The 27,223-nt window shown below is 36.2% G+C and overlaps 1 protein-coding gene across 1 annotated transcript in view; it reads right to left on the bottom strand.

Annotated features, from left to right (window-relative positions):
- LOC145684730 (chymotrypsin BI-like) overlaps positions 1 to 27,223 on the bottom strand; it is a 59,345-nt gene that overhangs the window by 24,643 nt on the left and 7,479 nt on the right. Inside the window, exons 3-4 of the mRNA XM_081757104.1 lie at positions 26,299 to 26,449; positions 21,755 to 21,903 (exon numbers count right to left, since the gene is read on the bottom strand). Coding sequence (XP_081613230.1) covers positions 21,755 to 21,903; positions 26,299 to 26,449 — 300 coding nt within the window. The remainder of the gene's footprint in view (positions 1 to 21,754; positions 21,904 to 26,298; positions 26,450 to 27,223) is intronic.

The following is a 27,223-nucleotide window of genomic DNA, read 5'->3' as shown; positions in this document are numbered from 1 at the left end:
GCAACCACGTAACAAAATTTAAACTGTAGGAGGGGCACGACGTTTTATTTTGCCCCTCTATTTTCAGCACCCTCCCAAAAGAAAGTATTTAATTATTGACAAGCAGTGCAGACAAAATGAATAAGAAATATATTTAGAGCATCCTTTCCTCCGTGAGTGGAATATCACGTAGCATTTTTTATTCTACCGAAGATGACTCTAGGCGGTCATGATTAGGTAACAAAAGAAATACGTAATATATTTATAGCGCCCTTTGGCTGTAATATTACCGCTTCTTTATTTGGTCGAAGGCGCCCTACACAACCAAGGGTGACAAAAAGAATAGGAAAAGTGTCTAAAGATTATAAAACCCTTTATATTTTGTCAGAAGCATGGCAGTGTATGCACAGCATTGCTTTCGTTAACAAGTGTTTCACCCTTGAGTCGCTTATAAAATTAGCCAGAATAAACTTTTGCCGATCGTTGCTCTAGAGGGATTTGTCCAGAATGGTTTGGTGTCGGCCTAATAACAATGAGTATGTTTATTTACAACACCGTTAAAGAAATATCAAACTTTCTGAAAGGAACTTACTTAGGAAATATCAAATCCTCCTTATACTTAGCCAGAGCCCATTCTGAAATATTGCATCTGGTGTTCTGGGTGAAAGTTCTATGGGACTATTAGAAAAATATATATTCCCGTTTCCACGCTGACGGTAGAATTTCTGAAACAGTTATTGAATTACGTTCTAAGCATTAGCGTAAATAGCGCCCCCACAACCCTGTGGCGTGGGGACCGCACAAGCTGCAAAGTCAAAAAATATATAGAAAGTACGCAGGGACGGACCTGGCCAAATTTTGACCTGGGCAAAGTGACTTTATGGTGCCCTCCCCCCTAGTATTAGCCTATATTTTACATTTTATCCTAGTATTTTTAATAGTTTAAACCCATTTTTCAAAAAGACATTCATTACCCAGGAAAACTTCACAAAGAATATGGTCTGCTATAAACAATACGAACACCGCCCCCTCCCCCAGCTTGGTCTAGTGGCTAGCACGCCTGCCTTCTGTGGTCCCGGGTCCAATTCCCGGTGGGTTACTGTTGAACGATAAACATGGTTCGGATTTCACTATAATCAGTATCCACATCTCCTTTGGCCATTAAGGCATAACCGTGGAACGCTAAACCCAAGCAAAGAAACAAACAATACATACTCCCCCTCCACTCTTTATTCTACATGCCATCTCTCCATTTGTCGATACAGTCCCCTTAGTGCTATGAAATTCTCTTCTTCCATGGTGAAATGGAAAAAGATTATGTAATTGCCGCTACTTTACATCAATATAAACCAAAAAAGTCAGTAGGAAACACATTATAAAATTTACTTTTTGTGGCTCGTTTTGGCGTCCCTCTGACTCTGGTGTCCCGGGCAGTCGCCCGGGTTGCCCGGCCCAAGGTCCGACCTTGAAAGTATGGACGCATAACTGAGGGCTGCGGAGGTGAGGTTAACCTTCATGTTATGACACTGGTGTTTGAAATGTTGAGTAACTGATCGGTTAGTGAAATAATTTCGACGGTTACTGATATTTAAAGTTTAGCTAAGACAAAGTTACCTAACCAAATACATTTGATATCGCGATGTTACAATTTGATTTCTCCTCACATAAAAAAAGATAAAAACAATAGTAATAAAAACTCTTACTCCTATTAGGCTCGAACTAACAACCTAATTCGTACAGACTAGTTGCTCTGACCAACTGAGTTTCGATTTCTTACACGAAAGAAGTCTGTTATATAACGAGGCATGCTTTTCATTATGATCGTGCTGTTAATTTATTCTTTCGATAGATAATTTCCACTCTTTGCTTTACCTATATAAATAAATGTATGGATTCATATATTAAGTGTCTTTGGGTAATGTGTGTAATAATTTCGCGACAAATATACTTGCTTAAATGTATTGTATGCTATGATTTGCCCTGATTATCTTTTCATATGGTGGTTGGAAAACACACGTCAAAACTGTTCGAAGTAATACAAACACAGCTTAAGAACAGGGACTGAACTGAATCATCACTCGATTGACCTTGAGGGCAAAAACACCAAAGGGTAGCTATAAACGAAAGTTCAGCATGCATTTCTGTGGAGCTCTGTTCAGTATCACGGTTCTCTGGCAAACACGTTTGTTCTTAGGAGTATATATTACAAAGCTAACCTTTCGATAGAGCGCATTGGAAGAGAATCAAAGTAAAGAAATTCTTGCCCTGGTTAAGTTGGGGTACCACCATGTGCACTAAAAAATATCGCGTCTCCTTGAAGTGATACTTTATCGAAAATAACTCGTTTTCCTTTATATATTCGAAGTTTCTGAGGGTTTCAAAATGAGGAAACATTACTGACAAACAAGGACGCATTTAGGGGTGGGTTCAGGGGGTCCGGACCCCCTCTGAAATCCCAACTTTTCTGTAAATTTAACCTAATTTTGGGGTTATTTTTTTAAAAAATATTATAATTTATCCTAATATTGATGTCGGATCCCCCAGATAACTTTGGACCCCTCTCGAAATAAATTCCTGCATACGTGCCTGCTGACAAATATATTTTCAATATATTGGTTAAATAATAAAGTAAAATAACTAAATTAGGAGCAAAAAGCTTCAACACGATCCAACTTTTGTCCACTGCCAATATTGTTAGAAGGGATATTAATAGCAAAAACTCCTGGCAAAAACTCGGGGCAAATTTATTTTAATGAAAGAAGTTTAATGAATTTTTTTTAAAATAATTGTTATATCACTTTTTGAATATTATTTTAAATCTTTTTTTAACGAAAGAAGTGTTATAAACTTTTTTAAAAATAATAAAAATAATTCTCCTTAGGAAGGATTTGAACCCACGCCAAAACCAATCTTTTTTAATAGCATGCTGCGCTACCTCACTCAGCTACGAAAGCCGACAGCATTTAGTATTTACTTTGTGCTATATTCATGTCATGACTCGTGATGTCACCAACAGGATCAAGATATAGACGTCATTATTTTTCCTACATTGCAGAGTCCCCCGAGATTTGATCATTGTCTACTCGGACTGGAATTGTCATTTGGAACAAACACTTGAATATGAAGCCAAAAATTCCTTTAAAATAGACGAAAACTTCGAAAGTTTTAAGAATTTTAATATTTTTGCCTTTTCTCATAAGGGAGTCATAGCCTCTACACCGAAAACCCCCCCGAGATTTGATCATTGACCACTCGGACTGAAATTCCCATTTGAAACCAAAACTTTAATATGAAATAAAAAATTAAACTTTTACATCAATTTGAACTGACTGGGTTCCGGTTAACCACACTATTATGTTTAGTTTAGTTAAATGGTAATTTGTGACAGCTTCACATCATCAAAAGAATCCTTCACTTCACCGCTTTCCCCCTCAGGAATCCGTGCTGGATCAGCCACTAGAATCAATAGACAGTTTTCCTATTCTTTTTGTCACCCTTGGTTGTGTAGGAGCTCCCTCGAACAAATAAAGAAGCGGTAATATTACAATCAAGGGGAGCTATGTATTAGGTATCTCTTTAGTTACCTACCCCTAACCGCACAGGGTTATGTTCGGTAGAATTAAAAATGCTTCGTGATATTCCAATCATGAAGGGGGAGAGGGAGATATAAATATATTTCTTATTCATTTTGTCTGCCCTGCTTATCAGAAATTACGTAACGTTGTCTCTGTTTGTCAGTAACGTTGTCCTTGTCTGTTGGGAGGTACTGAAATGAGAGGGGCAAAAAAACGTCGTGCCGCCTCCCACATGGTTGCTCAAATTATTACAAAAGAAAGCATTTTAAACTAAGATGTCTAAGGTTACTAAATTAGGTAAGTATGGCATATTCAGGATTATTATTATTATTATTATTATTATTATTATTATTATTATTATTATTATTATTATTATTATTATTATTATTATTATTATTATTATATGAATGTCTTTGGAGCACCGAAATTGTGTAAGACGAACCATGGTATGTAGAGGTTTAATATGGGTGGTGATAGGGGAGGAAAAAACAGGAATTTTCCCCATCTGACTCTAACGTAAAGATTATGTGCTGAAGGTAAGAAGCATCATCATTCTACAATAGGTTGCTTTTACGTAGAATATCTTCAGTTCTCCTCCTTCGGGCTACTTACCTCATGTGCTAAATTTAAAACAATTTCAATTTAAAACAAATACATTCTAAAACTTTTCCGTAATGAAACATCTAGGGAAAATTAAACATTTAATAGGGAAACCTGTTATCAAAATGTCCAAACAAGTAAATAGAAGATTATTTAATGATAAACATTGTGAAACTTTTTAAAATTCTCCAAATTACAATTAACGTTTACTGGAAAACATTCGTTATGCACCAGCGAGCATATTGTGAGCAGTGAGCACAGGGAAAATAATTACGAAACTGTTTGCAAACAAAAATTAGGGACACTAATGCAAGTGCGACATTTTTTCTTTTTTGGTATTGTCATGAGTTTTACACATATGTTACAATTTGATTTTTTCCCACATAAAAAAATGAATAAAATAACCATAACAATAAAAGTGACAACTGCACTTCTATGGGATCGAACCAGCTATCTCTGGCATACAGACTCGTCGCTTTAACTAACTGAGCTATTTGTTTTCTTACAAATGAATCTGTTCTACGGTAAAAATGATTTTTCATTCGTGCTACCAATTCGTCCTTTCCCATAGGTAATTTCAACTATTTGCTCTATCTATACGTTAATACTTGGCATAGATTCATATATTTGAAGTTTGCAGATAATGTACGTAATAGGACATATTAGAAATGTTTCGTTAAAAGTTTTGTTTGTAGATCTAATCCACATTTCTCTCAATGACATAGATGTCGTTACTTCGTGTTGAACTGCAGAATTTCCTCGCGTTCTTGAAAAATTCCCACTTTAGCAGAGTTGGTAATTCCCGTAATTTCGGTCGATTTAATGTCTTTTGCTTCTAATTTATTTATTTTAAGCTACTATCTAACACAAATATTTAAAACGGGCTTGTTATTAACGTTTCCTGCTGGGGAAACCTTCCGAAATTTCGAACATATAAAGAAAACGGAGATATTTTCAAAAAACTTCAAAATAAAGAGACGCGTCATTTATTTTGCTCATAGTAGTACCTTCATTTGGGACTTTCAAATTTCATCCTGTTTTCCACTGAAAAGTCTCGATAATTCAACAAGGAAATAATTAGACCATTGTAGAAGGCCTATGTCCTTCTCCATCATCTGCATATCAAAATGCAGATGAGGGGCACATTTACCTATCAATATGTAAATAGAGTATATTGTGATAAAATTAATTGCTTGAATATTAGCATACTGTTTACATATATCAAGGTATTATGATTAAATTGTGTAAAACACTGGAGCGTAGTACGGGAATATTAATACAATATTGTATCATATTGTATTATATTTATTTGTGTTATTTTCGTTTATAGGCTTGTTATATTGTAATGAAATGTTTGCATCTAATTACTGGGTATTGGACAATGAATAGCATACATGGGGATGAAAGAAGAATGATATAAATGTGCATAGAATGGATAAATAATTGAAGAAATAAGCATATTCGATGAGAATCATACATTGAATTTTTGGCTGGAAGACAGAGCAAGCGCTCACAGAGAATTTTTTTTTTCTCTTCCCGACTTTTCGTCGCCTTAGACTTCGAGATGTGGGGTCCTCACAACTCACCATGGAAAGAAATCACTAGTTTTGGGAATAAATAAAGCTCACAATACACAGGAAGGATTCTACAAACTTCCTTAGTGGTACCACTCTGGTTTGGAAACAGTGGGTAGAGACACACAGCTTCTATTGTGTACAAAGTCATAAAATTTTTAGCTTCTACATGTGAGTTTTTAGATTTCTATAGGTGTGAGTTTGTGCGACGCTAGGCTCAAGCTTCTCTTCCGCCCCCACTTCCCCCATGACCAGTACGGGTCAGCAAGCGGACCTAGACTCTTTTCCCAAGATGCAACAGCAGTTTAAATGTTCTACTCTATTTTGACTTATTTTTCTATGTTAAATATTAATATTATCGTATTACGCTCAAAACGTTCTTGGAAATACCGTACAAAATTCCTGATTTATTTATCATCGTGTATCCCTTATCGAACAAGACACTTGGATCTTGTAATTGTAAAAAGTAAATATTAACAAAGATGTTTCCTCTATCCCTCTCCAAACAAACATGGATGCATTAGTAGCAGACAGTTTTGAAGGACAGCCACAGGAAATTGGGCTTACTGCTGCTTCTGATAGAGATGACAGTTCATGTATTTCATAACTATGTATTCTTTGTATATTTTCCTTTATTTTTATGTATAATAACATATGTTTCTCTTATTAATACATGTGTAACAAGTGAAGATAAACATAATTGTGTTAAAAACTCTCATAGACTTCTGCTGGGAGCAAAAACTTTCGTGTTGACCGTCCTTGGAGTAAGGGCAGCACCTGTCAAAAGGGTGAAGGTGAAAATTGGCAACGGAAGGTAGCTGAACAAGTGTATTTGCAGATAGGACCACCCGGAATATAGCCAGAAGGCACACAACCTTTTGTCAAAGGACTCGAAAGGGAGCGAGTTTCTTCCTTTCCGGGTTTTGTGCTATTGATATACTTGTTTCTGCAGAGAAAACAAGGGGGAGTTCAGTTTAGTATCTGGTGGTGAGAACACATAGCTTTCGTCGTAAGGAAGTCATCTGACTTCACTTACATAGATGCTGATAACCCGGGAAAACGTGAGGACATAGTACCGGTCCCCGTGGATATTCCCGTGAACAACAGTAATACGCGAGTGTGTAGTGAACTCTACTTTTGCAAATCACCTTCAAGTGAAAGTACATAGTGTGTTAAGTAGCACACATCTCCACAGTGTTTGCTAATAAGTAATACAAAGCAACAACAAGTGATAATGGAGTTTAACAATCAGATTCAGTTATTTCTTTTTTTCGTACTCTGAGTGCTCTACCGTCACTAAAAGGAGATTACTAACTTTGGCTTTTATAAAACCCCCACTGTTAATATTGGGGAAACAAATACTTTCAGTATGGAAGTGAAACACATGTGCAATATCTCAAGTAGAAAACTTACCATAGGCCTGTAACGCTTTTACACAGTGCCTTTCCTTGGACATTTGAACAAGGAGTTCAAGCATTTTAAGTTGCTTGTTTGAAGGACATACTAAATGTCCACCTCGTGAACTTCACCATCCAGTGTTACTTCGCTCATCAGGAACATTTCCCTTTATGGTGGAATGGTAATGCAGAAGGACTTTGTGATGTTCATCTAGAACTGTGTGTGTGTGACAACCTCGTCTACTACAGAAACTGTGCATCTACAGATTAACGATATAATATCAGTTTAAAATTTGTTGTGTTTATTTATCAACGTGTTCATTTAGATATGATATTTACTGTGAAATTATTCTCTCCTCTCTAAACAGTTTAGAGACTATAAACTCACTAAAAATGAGGAGATAAGAAAGTTTGTATAAATATTTTTTTTTTGTTTCAAAGGTCAGACAGACCTTTGTATCAAGTATAATCCCCTCTACTTTTGTTATTTTATAAAATGAAATAGTGATACGAATATATATATATATATATATGTGCAACATGTATATGTGTGTGGTAGTGCACTACGGAAGAAGTTAAAGTAGCAAGTGTATTAGAGTGTAAGCTATTCATCACAGCTCTCATCTTTATGTTCAGCTCAATGAGAATAAAACTACCATCTCTATCCAGAATTCTTGGTCTACTCAATTTGCTGCAGGGTGAGTACCTGATACTAATCAAATGTTTGTTTCAGGAGTGTGATACAAGGAGGCATTTTCCCTTGTCATTAGTATGTCTGACTGGCTCTCTGTATGGGGCCCAGAGAGTGTAATTGCCCATAGAACCAATAAACAGTCAAGAGTATAGTGAGTTGGAAAACAGGCTGCTACCTGTTATTTTAAAGTAGATTTTTTTTTTAACCTTTTCGGTAATTCACAAACAACTCACTATAGTAGCTTTCGACCATGACTGTGGAACAGATAACCCTGAGATCTGTGGTTCGTAATAACTGAAATTTAAGTTTATGCTCTACCGATTTACCAGTGGAAGTGGCGGCTCTTGCAGGAGAACACTATCATCTCCAAGAGGGAATAGATTATGCAGATGTTGGTAATTTGCATTTCATGTAAATTTCATGTTTTAATTTGAATATTCCCAGTCACTCCACCTTATTTACTTTATTTTATTTGTGTTGGTGTTGTAGTAACCTTAGTTTCGGCTTAGGCTACCTGCACCTCACACCATGATAATTGAAATTCATCGTAATTTTGTCCACGACAAACACTTTACAATTTTATATCGTAAAGGTCAGATCCATCATTATTGTAACAGAGCATTGCTTGAGCGATTGACCGTAAAAATTCAAACTCCGATTAGTTAGAATTTGACAACCTGGTTTTGTTACACGTATAAGCTCTTTAGTCGGTAGAAAAGAGGACGTGGATCATGTGTCAGAGTTGATGACGATGTGATTTGGTGAGACAGTCGTTCATGGTGACGGTGGGTCGGAATGGGTCATGGTGGGTAGTGGGTCAGATTAGGGCAATGTGGGTGGCAGATCATGAGTCAGAGTGGGTCGTGGTAGGTGGTGGGTCCAGTTTTCATTGACCCGCGCCATCTCTGATCAAATCTGTAAAACCAAACCAAACAAAGAGCAATATTTGTACACAAAACGCTCAACATTTTAGCTATTCATGACAAACTATTGCATGATCCGAATAACTCTAGTATATCCACAAACTATTTGTCATATTTTACCAAAATACGTCATTACTTTTCCGACACCCTGATACTTTAAATGTTAATACGCAAAGTTCATTGAACTCATCATTTATTCACTTATTCTAATTAAGAAAAAATGACTGCCAGGACGCAGGGCCATAACTTGGGGGCACTGCTTCCCAGGGAAGGTCCCCATCGTTCGAAGGGTTCCCATTTTAATACAAAATTTTCTTACTCCATATACGATGTCCATGAATGAAATTATATGTGAAGCACAGGTTCACTACATTATATAAAGAGAACAGTACACAAAAAGTAAATAAAACAATAATGAGTCGTAGACCCATTTCAGTAAGAAAATGTGTGCTATTAGAGGAAGTAAAAATAATATATATTCATATATTATTATCAGATTTGTCGATATTGTCCCTTTAATTAGTTTGTCGTGTATGATACGGGCCCAGAGGCGTAACTAGCGACCCCGCAGACCTTGGTGTGCAGGAGATTCCAAGAATTTCAAATATCCTCTGATCTTATTGGCCGATGCAGATAAGACATCAAGAGTCATGACCTACATGTAGCGGAAATTAATACCAACTGCTGTCGGCCCTCGTGGCGTTCTAGGACAACGTTCTAGTAATGAAAATAGTTTTTGGCGTGGCTTAAATTCCTTGCCCAATGATATTTTTAAATTTCATAACACTTTTTTGATTAAAATAAGCTTGCAGTTTTACTATAGGGATCCATAGTAATAATAATAATAATAATAATAATAATAATAATAATAATAATAATAATAATAATAATAATAATAATAATAATAATAATAATAATAATAGAAGTAGTGGTAGTAGCGACGGGTTAGACGTCCCGCAGGGGTTCGCTAGGTTTTGTTCGCTTGCTCAAATTTTTCTGTGGATTTTACATGACCAACTTCAAACAACTAGGATAGCGCGCGAATACTGAAACCCTTGGGATCAGCGTAAATGCTGCCGGCTCTTCTTCTTTGGAAATTAGAAGTTATGATGACGAAGAATAGTAGTAATGTAAATCTGGGGCAGTTAAAAACGATGTGGTAGCCTCAACTTGAATAACGGTACGTGATATTTTCCTCATGAACGAAGGTCTATATAACTTGCTTTTGAGTTAAAGAAGGAAATCTCGAGTAAGTCATTGTGACACTCATAAGGAACGTCTTCTCATACGAGCATTAGTAGTTTTTATAGTCTTACATGCAACGATTTTAACTACCTAAAAGTTTAGGTAAAAGTTTAAGTGACGCTGTAGGTAATTGGTTAGCGTATTGAACTTCTGTTCGGCGGGTCCGAGTTCAAATCCCGGCCAGGTTGAAACTTTTTCAAATATTTCAATTTCAATACATACTCAAGGTGACAAGTAATATCTTCTCTCCTTCAGAAAGAAAATGATGTTGGAATGAGGATAATTGGAGAAGGTCTCTCAATGGAGGCAATCATTTACAAACTTGATTCCAGCGGTTGTTCTAGAGTTGATATTTTCAGCTACTTTCAAGCATTTCCTGATAAATGCGTGATCAGTATTTTCATTTTTCTGAACATACAGTATATAAAGAAATAATACATTACATACACAGCAATATTGAGATTAATATATGGTGTTCCTTGGAAAACACGATGCGAATCATAGAGATTCAACTTAGAATGGAGAACTGTTTCGTTAGTCATCTACTTTACAATTTTACCTGCATAAACACCTGGATCAGGTCTACCAACCGCTGTTAGTGCCGAGAAAAGTTACGTGTTAGGTGAGTTGCATCTGTCTAGGCGTTCTCACAATCGCCAATGACCTGGACCCCAAGTAATGGAATTAGAGCGCTAAGGGGGGAGATACTTTTGTGGTTCGGTATACAAGACCCACAGCGTGACAGAGAAGACACCACATCACAAGACAGAAAAGTGCACACACCTGTTATACGACAGACGTAGTAAATTAATATCTTATCGAACATATTCAGAAATATCGCATCGTCCTCCTGTAAAGCACACTTAATATCACAAACTATTTTCGGGTTATTAAAGAAACACACAACGCTATACATCCAACTTACAAGAGCAATGCACTCTAATGAACCCAAATAAATGAATGTAGTCTTAACAGAAATGGTATGCAGTACGTAGTTTTTCGTTTGAAACGGTTGATGAGAAACAGTACACTAGAACTAGCCTTGGAAGGAGGATTAATCTAACTATCCATAGTGTCGATCCTGTTCTTCCTCAAGCGACGAACAAAGTAGCTTATTCACTCATCTGCAATGACTCCAGCTCACGCACAATGCAACAAATAAATGAAAAGGGGATAGCAAAAGAACCAAACAAATATCAAGTTCCCGAAGTTTTGTTATTTCTTGTAAAGGAACTGGAGAGTTGAGTTGATTTTGAGTTTAACGTATCTTTCAGGAGGCTATATGGAACGGGACTTACTGATTAACGTGTGGCCTAAACCACGTTAACTACCGTCGGGAATCGAACCCGAGTCTCCCACGCCGAAGGTGCGTACGCTAACCGCTCAGCCACGAAAGAGCTCAAAAAGACACTGGAGAGAATGAGAGATTAGAATGTACATTACGAAACACAAATAAACTGAATGACAGTAGCAGTAATAACAGATCATCATTAAAAGTGAAGTGATGTCATTAATATGACCAGATCAGCAATCGGAATTTCTTTATTTTCTGTTACCTATCCGTGTCTTCTATGTATTTTTAACGACGTGGCGTTTTCAGTGAATTCTTGTACAACGTCTTTACTAGTACTTTTTGTGTAGGTATGCAACAACGCACAGCGATTATTACCTCACCCGCCACATTTTTATCTTCGTGTACAAGCACTAACCTGCCACGTAGTATTATTTCTAGGCTGTGAGACATCCTTTACATACTCCTGCCCACTCAATTTACGTCATAAAATGTCCGGGAATCCGTAACGTCTTTTGGGGAATCCCTTCTGCGTTCTGCCGTCATTGCACAAATCTGAAAACTGCAAATTTGGATAGAGCAGGTTAGGATCCATTGACGATAATATGCCGCATCACGTTTACGCTTAGTAGTTTGTGCAATATTTAACTCTAAAATTTATTTTCCCACGCTTACGGTAACCTATAACACGTAAACGACCAGGTTTTCGTCCTATGTTCCTTGGGAATTTTTTTTTTTTTTTTTTTTTTTTTTTTTACTCTCAGGAATCACTGCTCTCCTTTTGTGGAACGAATTTAGCGCCATACTGTATATATATAAATTGCATTCAGCATTCTAAAATTAGTATAGAGAGCGAACCCTTATAATGGTGATATGATTGGACTTTTTGCGGCAATGGTGTGGTAAAGATAGAAGATACATAAAGATAGCGATAGTTTAAATATAGCGGTATTTTCCGCCTCATCCAACATAATTTATATATATATATAACTCCACAAAAGTGGTAACGATACACTACCAGCTATATCGATACTGCTCTCTAAAATTGCATAACATGTTATGATTTACACGTAGATCATGGCTTATTAGTAAAGATCCCGAAATATTTGTCATTTATTGATCACGAAAACTCATATCAATAAATCATATGAACTGTAAATACTACTCTTACCGCATGTACTGCTTCTGTCTATATCAGTTTCTGAATAGCTCCAAGAGCAGAAGATAGCTTCATTAGACACAACTAACTGATCCCCGTGATGCATTATCCAGCGAACAGAATTTCACCTTTATTTCATTTCTGTCCGTGAATTTCTTTTCTTCTCAATAGACCGCAGTCTTCTCTATGCAGTACGTCCAATTTTGTCTTGACCGTGGCTATATTTGTATAGTTTAGCAAGCCCTAAATTTTATTCTGCCTCTACCTAGATGAATCTATTCATAACCCTTTCCAGCCCGAATTTTTTTGTGTGTTGGAAAAACATATGTTCACAATATTTCCTGTTGCAATGACGCCACGTCCTACTAGAGCTACCAAATTATGAGATTGATCCGAAAGAAGAGTGTACTCATTACATGGGAAACTAAATGAATTAATATTAGATTTATGATTATAAAAAGTTAGTGATCCCAAACGTTATCACCGGGCTGGAAAGGGTACTCAAAAGTAAATGAAACTCTCTCCCTAGCTCTCTCTCTTTTTCTCTCTCTCTCTCTCTCTTTTTCTCTTTCTCTCTCTCTCTCCCTCTTTCTCTCTATGTATATATGTATATCAGCGGCGCAAATCTGTCTTCAACATTGTGGAGCACGAGTAAGACCGTTCCCATATGTGTTGTTTTAAGCGATGTTCCAAATATTTATGAAGTTCAAAAACACTGCTGTGAAGAATCAGGGGAGCAGAATTCTCTTCAACATTGGGAGGGGGCAGATTTGAGGCTTATTCTGAGGGGACATCAATTGCATCTCATTTTCCTTTGTGGCAATCGAACACGTATCATCACATTTGAAATCGTATTATTGGGAGGGGGACAGTCCCCTCCAGTTCTAAGATTGGAGGCAACATGCCCCCTTATCCCCCGCGATTTGCGCCACGATATATATAGGGTGTTTCAAAACAACACCGACAACGTTTGGGAGGTGATTCCTAACACCAAGATAAAACAAAAAGTATAGAGCAACTTGGGTACACATTGCCGAAAATATGAAAAAAAGAACTTTCAATGCCTATAGCTCCAAAACTATGGGGTCTACCGTAGTTTGGTCAAATCTTCACTTAGGAACTAGTATGTGCGCTATCCAAAAATATATGTTCCAGAATCCTAAGGTACTCATGAAACAATTTTTATAGAGGGAGTTTAGATACAGGCATTTAATTTGAAGTACTCGCCAACTTCCTCTGTAAAAACTGTTGCGGAAGTACCTCAGGATTCTGAAACCTGGATATTTGGATGGAGTACATACTAGTTCCTAAGTGAAGTCTTGACTCGACTAGGGTAGATCCCATAGTATTGTAGCTATGGACCTTTAAAGTTCATTTTTTCATGTTTTTGGCAGTAGGAGAAGGCGGGGCTACTAGTGACAGAGGCAAATAGTGACAAAGCAGATATATTCTCTTCTGTGAGTTGGCAACGATGAGTGACACCACTGCAAGTTGCAGAGTTTGGTGCAGAGTAATCGAGGAAACTTGGAGTCAACACATCATCGAGCGTTGATACTAAAGTAAATTTCGTGTTTTTAGTGCACAAAAGTAAAATTTAGGGAATCCTTGGGAACAGTTTCAGTTCAAGCTTATGATGAGGTAAGTAAAAATTGTTATTATATCTTAGGCAATAGTGTTTCCTACGTTAGTTCATATATGTTGAAAGCAACACGTTGTTGTTTTAGTTGGTTACACTGTGAAACAAAGATAGGGGAAGTGACGCTAGTTGTGACCCGTGACATGGGGCATGTTGTGACATTGTCACAATTTACCCCACCTGTGAACTTATGTTCGATTTTTTTTTTCATTTTCAGAGATGGTTCGTACTTATAAACGGAAAACAGAGAGAGCTAAATCAACTGTAGAGGACTATGAAAAACTGCGAAGGAAGTTTAATCATGTGCATGCAGCTTATGTAAAGCAGAAGAAATCTTCCATGTGACTAGAATGTCCCTGCCTAGATATATGAAGAAGAACAACCGAAATGATGATGCCACTATGGGATACGTATAGTTTCCTTAGAATCTGAAGAAAAAGAGTTGTGTGATTACACTCTTCGACAAAATTCAACTTAAATTTTTTTTCTGCATGAAAGCAGGTGTTCTTTAAAGTTTTTGAGCTGCTGAAAACGAATCTGATCTTAATTTTGGTCCTGCACCCTCAGATTTTGAAATAATGTCAGTTATAGTAGATTTTGGTTAAAATTTTAAGGAAATCGCAGAAGGGTAAGTTTGAAGCCTCTCTAATCCTTTCCTAACTATCCCAGAATAACAAATGATACCTCGTTGGAAAGGGCATGGATCGCACATTACAACGGTAAGCATTTATTAACCATCGCGCTCAGTGTGTAGAAGAAGAAGAAGAAGAAGAAGAAAAATATTGAAAAATTGGGAAAAAGGGTTTTTTGAATAATTTTAGAGAAGTTTGCAACACTGACAGTCACGGTACGCAAACATAAGCTCAGTAACCCATATCACATACTTTCAGGTGTGTTATATTAAAAACTCAAAGAGATATCTCAAGCACAAGGGGAGTAAGACAGTGTGAAAGTAATTTTAAAAGGAGAGAAAATTTAATATTTGGAGAAATTGAAAAAAGTTCGCAACACTTATACTTGCAATACTCACACATAAGCTCAGTAACACACATCCAATACATTCATTATATTAAAAGAGTCATAGAGATTGTCGTTTGCTAGGCGAGAAAAAATTGGTTAACTCGAGTAAACAAAAAATATATATACAATATGAATATTCACACTGTGATACAGAAATATATATGTGATCAAAGAACACTACATATGATTCATCTAGTACATTGTTTTGCGTTTGACCTTCTTCGTGTGAGTGTCTTCGGTGTCCCTAACCAATCCCCAACAATAGTCCGCAAGCATTTTCGGTTTCCATCCACTTTGGTAACGTCTTTCCATTGCTGTTATTGTTTGGTGAAACTTTTCACCAAGCTCATCACTTACGTCGCACACTCATTTAGACTTCGGTGAAAAGAAATCTAGATGACTGTAGAAAGTGAATTTTCAGCGACATGTTGTATGCATGCTTTCCGTAATTATTCAAAAAGTTATCCATGAGTGTTTTTGTAGTTCTCATCCTTTGTCTTGCCTTTGTCTTGCCTAACCGATCCCCAACAATAGTCCGCAACCATATTCGGTTTCCATCCACTTTGGTAACGTCTTTCCATTACTGCTATTGTTTGGTGAAACTTTTCACCAAGCTCATCACTTACGTCGCACACTCATTTAGACTTCGGTGGAAAAAAAAATCTAGATGACTGTAGAAAGTGAATTTTCAGCGACATGTTGTATGCATGCTTTCCGTAATTATTCAAAAAGTTATCCATGAGTGTTTTTGTAGTTCTCATCCTTTGTCTTGCCTAAGAAACCGGAACACGAACTCTTGAATGATACCCAATGCTGCAGCTCAAGAGGGCTAAGCGCTGCATCAAAGTTATGATCCCGCATTAGATCTCTTATCTGCGTGTCGACAAACAAACCAGCCTTCACTTTGTTAGCGCTGAAATTCGGAAATTTAGTTGTCAAATACTAAAATCCAGCTCCACTCTTGTTCATTCCAACCAAAAAAGATTTCATAGGCCAAGTTTTATATGGAGTGGAGGGAGCTATATGTCTTGAGATTTAACTAAAGAGGTGTTGCAACATTCTTAACACCTACTTGCATTGTACTGCGTCATGGTCATTCTTTCCTCTGGTAGTGACTATCTCGGGCTCGAGAGTCCGATTTGTTTAAGAAACAGCAATGTTTCGTGTATCAATTCTGTAGTCCTGTAAGTATGCTATAAATTTGAAATCGGCAACAATGTGGTACTTAAGAACATTGTACTGAACTTTTTCGAATATAAGTTTAATTATGTCATACGTTTCTTTCACCTGTGTGCAAGGGGGCCCATGTTGTGGTTTCTAAGTGGGGGGGGCAAGTATAAGTGACATTTCAAATTTTGCTGTAACTAATGTAAAAATTCTATTAGGTTTTCGATATTTCCAAGGATAATTTCCTCTTAGGGGAGCAAGCGCCCACCTTGCCCCCAATGATGGGCGCCCTTGCCTGTGTGTCATAAGCAATTGTTACAGTTGGGAGGATATTGCCATTATGTATTAAAACTGCGTTAAGACTGCTCTTTGAGGAGTCTATAAAAAGTCTCCTCTCCCGTACCACATATGTCGTACCAAGAGCAGCAAACAAACCATTGACATCAGAACAAAAACAATGTGTATCTTCCTGTTGAAAAAAAAAAACTCTGATGGTGCATGTCGGTTCCTGTATGAACAAACGGTGGCTCTCACGTCAAGTAAATTCCATTGTTTAAATCTGGGTCCAAGAATTTCAGCCTACCATAGGTTAGTTTCAAATCTCGAACAAGGTCATTTAAATCACTTTGTGTTACAAAATGTGGGTTGTTTTTTTCTTCAAATTCAAAATCTGACTCCGAACTCTCCGATTCTGAAGAAGCTACGTTCGTTTTCTTCTCTTCCAGAGACTATGTTGCTGGAGGTACAGGAATTGGAACATTATCACCGTGTTTCACAGGTCTTATTGCAATTGAAATATTGTCAGGATTTTTTTTCATCCTTCCCTTTCATGCCTTGAATGTATACAGCACAGAAGTAGGAATCTCTTACGTAGTTGGCGGCTCACGCCATATCTTTGGAACACCAAATGACATTTTACCTTGACGTTTGTTATTCAACCACGACCGGAAATGTCAAGCACACTTATTACATATTGTACTAAGTACCCACTGCCTATATTCATCAATTTTGCTGTCGAAGTATATAGTTCGTAAGCCTTCTTCGCCAAAAGTATTAATTTTTTCCCTCTTAGCCTTAACTATGTATTCTCCACAGATATAACAAAAATTATCTGAGTGGGTAACACAATCTCGAGGCATTGTGACAGTCACAAAAACACTCTCACGATAGGAAGACGTGTACAAACTCCCTGCCCCACGCTCAAACCTTCAGACAACTGAGCAACAGTAGAGTGGGGACTGGGAGGGAGGAAAAATACAATGTCGTCAGGCTTCAATAGGACACTTTTTTCTCACAAATTGGAATATTGGATGTACTTCAAGAAATTCTGTCCATGTTTCTTTTTGCCATAAAAAAGAAGCTAGGAATATTGGATGTAATTCGAGAAATTCTGACCATGTTTCCTTTTGCCATAAAAAAAGCTAAAATTTTTCAAAACAATCGTTGACAATTTACATACATGGTAACTTCATTTAGCAAAATTTTCTAAACTTCTGTTCAGGTAACATCTGTGAGTATTTTACCTGAATGTATTAGGTGTTCGTTACTGAGCTTATGTGTGAGTATCGAAAGTGTAAGTGTTGTGAACTTTTTTTCAATTTCTCCAAATATTAAATTTTCCCTCCTTTTTAAATTACTTTCACACTCTTTTACTCCCCTTGTGTTTGAGACATCTCTTTGAGTTTTTAATATAACACACCTGAAAGTATGTGATATGGGTTACTGAGCTTATGTTTGCGTACCGTGACTGTCAGTGTTGCAAACTTTTCTAAAATTATTCAAAAAAACCGTTTTTCCCAGATTTTTCAAATTTTTCTTCTTCTTCTTCTACACATTGAGCGCGATGGGTACTAAATGCTTACCGTTCTAATGTGTGATGCATGCCCTTTCCAACGAGGTATCATTTGTTATTCTGGGATAGTTAGGAAAGGAGTAGTGAGGCTTCAAACCTACAGTTCTGTAATTTCCTTAAAATTTTAACCAAAATCTACTATTATTGACATTATTTCAAAATCTGAGGGCGCAGAGCGAAAATTAAGACCGGATTCGTTTTCAGCAGCTCGAAAACTATAATGTACACTTTGTTTCATGAAAGAAAATTTTTCACTGTCGATCAGTGTTATGCAGTGTCAGCTTCCAAGATATTTTAGGGATTGGTCCTCGTGAAATAAGAAGTTTAGACAAGAGCAATTAAATAAAGAAAAATAATTAAAAGTAAGGAGTTGAAAAGACTATTTGAAACTACGGGCACTGGAAAAGAACAACGCAGAAGAAATCCTGTATTAGATGACTCCGAGTCTTCTGAAGATGATGATTGTTTTTTCTTAGTGTGTTTTAAACCCTTCAGCAAATCAGCACATAGAGATGGATGGTTTCAATGCTTGGATTGTAAAAAGCGGGTTCATGTGACCTGTACAAATAGCGATCCCTATTATGTTTGCCTTAATTGCCAGTCTGATGTTTAAATTGACAGTTTACCCAAAATCAGTCTGTATATACGGAATTGTTTTTAAAGATAAGATTTCATAATAAATGGCCTTGAGTTATTATTTTTCGAAGTTTGTTATTCATACAATCCTTAAAAATTCTGCATTTTAACTTTTATAGTAAATTGTGGTTGGATTTAGTTTTTTCTTTTAAAAGTCAATATTCAACCTCTGAAGAATAGTCAGTTTACACTGTAAGACCCACTTTATTGGGGATGTTCTTTGGAAAGTTTACATTCTTATGTGAAGAAAAGAATTTTCTTTCAGTAAATAATATATTACAGTGGCATGTACTAATGCCAATGTTTAATAAATTGTTGTCACTACCTGCCCCATAGAGGGGGCATATTGTGCCAAATGATATGGTTGTGTATGAAAATAATTTACTGTAAAACGATTAAGTCAATTACGAGATTTTTATGTTTGACGGATACCGGAAGGTCTAAGCTTTAGTAAGCAAGTATTACTATTTTAGAAATAAATTTTGTTAAGAAGTTAAAATGTTGTAAGTAAAAATTGTCACAACTTGCCCCGCTAACCCCTATATACAGAGTAGCCGGTTTTAATTTTTCCTGGAGATATCTCGAAAACAGTTGAACATAAATGAACTGTGCAAAACTCAAATAGTAAATACCATGGGGCAAATCAAATGGTGATGTCGGGATGTCCCCCAGGGCCGCCCTTCAAGAGGGCCCGGAGCCCAATTTAAATGGAAACATGAGGCAAGTGACATCTCGTTCGATAGATCTTTGAAAACTAAAAACCGATGTAGCAAAAGATTTTTCATATCGATCACCGTATTCAGAATAGCCGCCAAGATATGTTACCTGTACCAGATTAACGTCCAGTAGCACTAATATGAAAACGGTTGAAAATAAATGAACCAAACAAAACATAAGATAGGAAAGACATGGGTCAAATTGAATTATGTTGTCGCGGTGCCCACCAGGACCAACTTTCATGGGGGCCCAGGCCCAACTTAGAAATTTTAAACAAAAATATGGGTCAAGTGATATCTCGTTCGAAAGATCTTGATACACTAAAAGCGTTGAGGTAAAAGATTGTTCATATGGGTCACCGTTTTCAAAATGGCGGCAAAGACATGGTACCTGTATCAGATGAAACGTCCAGTAGCACTAATATGAAAACGGTTGAAGATAACAACGGATGGACAGAATAAAACTCCTACAGGAAATCACAGAGGGTATTTATTATTCCACTGCTCGAAAAATGTTGAACAGAGGAAATTATTATTAGAGTAAAAGTGCAATAATACAAAGGAGAAAATCTAAGTCCTAGAAAATCATAGTTCCAACGTACTCCGTAAATGGGTGAAGCGGGACGGGAAGGAAAGATGAAATTGCAAATGAGAACCTTAGTTTTTGCAAATTGTATCTACACAACGAAATTATCTGAAATGTGTTTGTATAAGAGATAGGTATCTGTAATGGAAAAAGTAGGTAAAATTCTTGTTAAATGATACCTTTCATTTTGATAGCAGGCAATGATTTGTACAAAAATGAATCAAGTGAAATGCAAAACCAGTTTGTAGAAAAATAAAATTTTAGAACAATGTGTACAAACGTTGGTTTTGCTCAAAAGTCGTCTGCATAATATTGTTTCATTACAGTACCAATCACTTGTACGCCCAAGTGTTTTAGACAAACCATACCTATTGCTAGTAAAAGTGAGGTTCTCATTTGAGATTTTACCATTCATTCTCGCTTCACCCAGTTACGGAGGGAGATGGGAAAAATAATTTTCTAAGAATTAGATTTCCTCTTTAACATTATGTCACTTATACTTTAATAATCTTTTTCTCCGTTGGATTATTCTCAAGGCGTGGAATGATAAATACCCTCTGTGATTTTCTATGCGAGTTTTATCCTGTTCATTTATCTTCAACGGTTTTTATACTAGTGGTACTGGACGTTTTATCTGATACAGGCACCATGTCTTGGCCGCCATTTTGAAAACGGTGACCCATATGAACAATTTTTACCACAGTGCTGTTTAGTGCATGAAGATCTATCGAATGGTGACCCTGGTATTATCTATTTGAGTTGTTGTTCAGTTCATTTATGTTCAACTCTTTTCGAGATATTTCCGTCGAAAGATTAAAATGGGCCACCCTGTATAGATAGATAGATAGATATATGGGTAGATAGATAGATATATCACGTGCTGATAATTTATGTAGCACTTAACCGAAGAAAGGGCCCACCCCTTTAAATGTAGGAAAACGACACGCTTAGCATTAATGAATTATCTCAGATATCTGATACACAGAATTCTGAGGCAGTTATTACATTTGTTAAAACATTATACTTAGCAAATGAGAATTTTGATTAATCTATGAAGCAAAATATTTATTCATATCAGTTTCTCAGCGGCTTACGTTCAGTTCGAGAGCTGGAGGATTACCAACAACGAAGTATGTGTATACACTCTATATATGTCAGAAGTTACATAATATGTTCGTGTTCCGGTGTTACCTCAGTCATTGACTTAATTCTTTCACGCCGTCGTGGTGTTATATTCACACCACTCAACACAGACTCTGTGATAACGGAAACACCGAGCCAGTGTTAAAGCACCGTCAGATTCTTAGTGGTGAAAAAACTGACTCTTTAAAAAAAAGTACTTAAAGTTGTCGAAAATTACAATTGAGTTGAGCTAAAATGGAGTTGTACGTATTACCATAATCAATTTCTATCTTGTATTAAAACAGCAAACTTCCTGATACCAATAAAATACAAAGTTTGTCATTGCTTTATATAAATGAGGGAACAATTGAAGGGTTGGATGCAGAAACCAGATATGTCCACTTTTAGAAAATCTTCCGGAGCTGCCTTCTTCTTGCTCTTCACAATGAACACTGTATGTAGATACCTCCTTTTATGTTATAACACTGAATATAATCATCTGGTTCTTGCATCCAACCCTTCAATTAGGAAAGAAGTCATAATATAAAATACTTCTGTGTAATTATATTGTAAGCAACATACCTGTGTATGAAATAGTTTCATGTAGCTTTATTAGTGCAACCTCTGATTTGCTGTGAAGAATTATATCAGAAGATTTTAAAATCAGTCGGCCTGGTTCATAAGTTTCGTTCATATTCTGTACTCCCAAATATATTTCTGCGCTGGTTGTGCTGGAATCAATATTAAGTATTTTCTCATTTACTAATGAATTATTATATTAATTAACATGAGACATTCCCGACTTCTGGAACTCGATAGCAAGTAAATTAGGATTGTCTTCACTCTTTATATTTTATCGTGTATTTTTACACGATAGGGTAGTGTCTTCACTATTCGATTAAAAAGGTACCAATAAAGCTTTTTACTTCGTTTTTCTGTTTCTTAAACCTTCAGACACTACAACACATTACGTATGGATTCATGCCTTTCTGCGTCGCGACAGGGATGATGATGTTACAACTTAAAAATATTTTTTGTTATGGCTATATTTATTATTTTTAGCGGGTTTACTTTTGAATCCAGAATATTGAAATTTTGCACACATATTCGGTAGAACCCTTAGCATTTTTCAGATTTGTTTCAGATCTCTGCGTTAAGACAGGGGGATCCAGAGAGCAAAAATGTAAAAAAAAAAAAAAAAAAAAAAAAAGTTATATTTTAAACAAAAAACAATTTTGCGATTTCCCCTCCTTAGATACATGATAAAGACATGTGAATGGTATCCTTTGAAAGGCTGTTCTACTCTAAAGAGAATGAGGTATGTACCATGATAATAGAGTTGCTTCAGAAAATTTTTACATGAGATCCTTTTTTATGCGTGAATCTGGGGTATTGTGGTGATGTTCTTAGCACATTGGTAAATTTTTTAAATCTTATTTTTCAAGATAAAAGCCTGAAATTTTGTACGCACATTCAATGTACCCCTAGTATGTTTTCAGTTTATTTTAAGATTTGTGCATTAACACAGGGTGGATCCAGAGGGATCCAAACTTAGAAAAATAGATTTTTCACCAAAAATCCCTATTTCCCTTAAACCTTCCCTCTTTGAGAACGTGTTAAGCTCATGTGAGTTCTACAGTTTGAAAGACTATGCTATTCTGAAAAGAATGAGGCACAAAACATGACCCTAGGCTAAATAGGAATGATGCTGTAGCTGCTTGACTGAAAGTTTATAATTTACCTTTTTAAAAAGTCAAAATTTAAAAGGGTTAAAATACATCATTTACTTTTCTGACTTCATTAATTAAGCTTAGCCCTATGTATTATTCCCCCAATCAAGTACAGAATATAAATATTAATTTGATACCTTCTTTAAGTTAAACCGGTTGTGATTTACTTCTGTTTACAAAATATGGGTAAAATTACATGAGGTAAAGTTTTTCAATGATAGTTAAAGGAATACATTGTAATAGAATCAGTTATTTAGATATGAAAGTTTTTAAAGATTTTATATAAAGCTTGTAAGACTTTTTAAAACTGCATTATAGTTTAACGTCCCACGATTATGCTTCTTATTCTAAAGGAGACAGTTGATTAATGAAAATGAATGATTCTGACACCAATTGTTTTGTGCCTTCCTAGCAGAAATCGAACCCGGGACCATGTACACCAAAGACATACGCGATAGCCATTAGCCCAGCTGGGAAGGGCTAAGAAAATATTGTTTAGCTGCAAATATCAATCTTTATTTTATAGAATCCTACCGGGAAATTTGTAAGGGAAATAGTTTCCACGTTCCATCTTCAAATACTACGGTCAGTACCAACCTTTCGTACGCGGCTCAATTACAGCAAATTATTTTTGATTTTCGAGTAATAGAACTTACAATAAGACCAAAATATAATAAATGGCAGCTGCCAGAATTCCAGGCATCCTTTAAGAACTTGTAGAAGTGAGACCATAGTCCTGATAACATGATTGGTTGTTGTAAAGAATTATATACAAACGTGATTTAAATGTAACCGATACGCGAGCGCTTTAGTATCACTTTATGCGATGACGTTTCCCAATTTTTCAAAAATACATTTAATGGAATAGAATCTACTTTCATTCGCTTGGTTCCAATCTCCTTACCAGTAGTCAAATCCAAGTCCTTCACCAATAAGTGATTGTTCGAAAGCATGTAGAAATAAGCTTTAGAGTGTAGAGTTTGGAAAATAAATGAAATAATAAAAAAAATAAAACTAGGACTAAGGAAGGGAAAAGAAAATCTGCTCAGAAAATTAACCCGAAAAAGCCCAGGGGCTGCCTCAGATGCAAACTGGTACACTTTTAATGCAATTATTCTTAATAGATGTTTCGTTGCGAGTCTTCCGCTCTAGAATTCTCCTATCTCTTTGGAATATGCCCCCTGATTGAGTTGTTCATACGTTTTCTTATTTTACTTCAGAAAAAATAGGGTTATTTTTTATATTGACGTAAAGGCCTCCCCTGGTCAATTTTTAATGCCATTATTCTTAATAGATATTTCGTCCCGTCTCCTGCGCTCTAGAATTCTTCTATCTCTTTGAAATACACCCTCTGATTGCGTTTCCTAAGCATTTTTTTACTTTACCTAAGAAAAATAGCGTTATTTTTATACTAACATAAAGGCCCATGGGGTGCCTCTGAGGCTCCTGTTGAAGCATGTACTTTTCTAATTATTTGATACTGTTCATTGTTTATTACCATTGACAAATGATTTCGAAGCAAAGTAGTGACTAGCCTTTCCTATTAATGACGGAAAACACAAATGGTCGCGGTGAGTTGAGGTAGCTTGTATATGCAGCAGGGAGCCTCAGAGGCACCCCCTGGGCCTTTTAAAGGTAAAATTAGCATGGGCTTTCTCGGGTTAAAAGTAAGACCCAGAATATGCGTCTTAAGTGTCTGTATGAAAACGTACACAACTAAAAACATCTGCGATAACTTATTTTCTGAAAGCCAACACAAAAGGAAAAGAAATGTAAGATGAAATCTTTCAGTTTGACGCCACATGGTTATGCCTGTTAGGCTAAGGGGGACAGATGGTTTAGGCAGATGAATGATAATGAAAGAATGGGTGGAATAAGAACGTGGGAGAAAACGGGAATACCTCAAGAAAACCAGGAACACTATGTTGTCCACTAAAAATTTACTTGGTCAGGGTCCTATGCACTAGAGGAAAGTGACCTACCACTCAGCCACATTGTCAGGAAAAGAAATACAATAGTTAACGGGTAATATCTTTTATCATGCATTCAGCAGCAAGAGTGAATCAATTACTGAAGGAGTAATCTCAAAAGTCAAGCATTTAAAAAGCTTTACATAATAGGCCGAAATGTATTAACCCTAATACTTGGAAGATACAAATCCGTATACATTTCAGAAAAAACAAAATTTCACTTCAAATAGGCATCAGATTTATTTATTTATTTATTGGTCATGAGCTCGGAATGATGTAAATGTGGGCGTAATACCACAATTTAGGTGTTACATACTTTCAAAAATTGTTCCCTATGTACATTGGGGAAATGTTGCAAAAATAAAACTAAAAATAAAAATAGTTCGTTTGGAGAGGATGTGTTCAAACGTCAGCTATCACAAACTGATGTATAGTAATAAAGGTAACTTCCAAAATTTTAATAGTAGTTACACAAAGGATACCCCCATACAAAGTGTCCCCTGTGCACTGTAGTGTAGCTCAGGTAAATTGAGTTAGGATGCTAAAGTTGGCGTCATATGAGATGGTTCAGTTTCCGTTACTGTCAAGTCATTCCTACATAAATAAGCACTCATCTACCTATAGGATAGGTCACAGCGGAAGCGGTCGACGCAGTAAAGGATCCATTATCAATTTAGTAAGGACAGTGGATAGATTTTGTTGTGCAAACATCCATTTCTGTCTTGCTACTGTGATCTTCCCTTGCAGCATATGTTTTCCATTCAGGTGTATGAATCATTCCTAGATTTAACTCATGTTGATCACCTAGCACAGGTGCATTGCAGTGACCAAAGTAATGATCTCTGAAACCAAATGTGTCAGCAATTTTGATTTCTCTCTGTTGTCGCTGCATTTCCTGGCTTGCTCTCCTAATTGTTTTCACCGTTGTAAATAATCAAACATCAATGAGATCGACGTGTGATGTTGAGGTAGGATTTCACATTTATTCAATTCTGACTTCTACAGCAGATTTAGTCAGCACTACCCTCCAATAACCTTAAGCCGAAAGGTTTTCTCATGAACACATTACACAGCAGTTGAGTGAACTCCTAAACGGCACTGACATGAGAATAGAACGACAATACATTTCACTCCCGATGGTGAAAAAACTCAACTATCAGTACAAGGATTGATATCTGAATGACTTCTATATGAAAAGACAAAAAAAAAAAACCGATTGACTAATAAAAGGGACGCATACCGAAAGGAACACATACTATATAACCAAATATACGTATTTTATTCGGAGAAAATGTATATTTACTTTTGCCAGAACCTATTTCTTGGAGTCTAATTCTCTTCGGAAATTACTATATTTTAATTCTACTTTAAATATTTTCAATATTTATTGTAATTTCAGTAGCTGTCAAGTTATAGATGTACTTACTTCGCAGCACAGTTACTCTGTGTGAGAATCCAATTTGAAGAAATCAGCGAGCCTCCGCAGTAGTATTTTCTATCAAAAATTAATAAGGCTTGATGTGGAAATTGTCCGTGAACAGCAGTTTCACCATTTGCAATTCTCTCATTATTAGGGACTGTAATAAAATCAATACACGCATCTTTATTGAGGATAAGAGAGTTATTTTCTATTTTGTTTGTTTGTTTATTAATAAAAGCTGGTACTTGCTTAATACATTGTGGACTATTCTTACATATTGCTATGTTGTAAAATTTATAAACCAGGAAAAACCAAACATCTTTATTATCTAGGTTATAAACAAATCATATACCTGAAGCAGAATATTATTTTTATTGTCGAAAAAGCTATGTTGGTCTGGAATTTGAACTTAATCCGTTCCAGGACTTGTTACAGTTACAGATCGTTTCAATTTCAAATTGATTTTCCTTCCTCCATTCATGAGCTAATCCCATGAACTCAAATTTTGAAACATTTAACTGTTAACACTCTTTATTTTAAGGTTAAATATTAATAAATAAAAACAATATTTGGATAGAAATGAACATTGTAGGAATAGACTACGAATAGACTACGTTCTTATTATGCATAAAGAATAACAGAAAACAAATATAAAACGTAAAATTACTAACGAAAATCCCATGTCATGCTTACATGTTACATCTTCCAACAAATTAAACAAGATATAGTGGTGGCCGGAGCACTTTGAAAACATTACAACACATATATGATAAGCATTTGTTCGAATTTTTCGATCGTATTCCAAGTTGTTCGAGTTGGAGGCGGGCCCGTAGCTCACAATACATGGTGCCTCACTTGAGCTCACTTTATATACATAATGTTAATAGATAACTGAAAGTTTGAAAGGGGCAGAAAGTAGTCAGAGGAGGGC

Source organism: Thermobia domestica, chromosome 5 (genome assembly GCF_964235325.1).
Source record: "Thermobia domestica chromosome 5, izTheDome1.hap1.1, whole genome shotgun sequence".
NCBI lineage: Eukaryota > Metazoa > Arthropoda > Insecta > Zygentoma > Lepismatidae > Thermobia > Thermobia domestica.
Note: the sequence above shows the minus strand (reverse complement) of the source record. Positions and strands in the feature narration are given on the sequence as shown.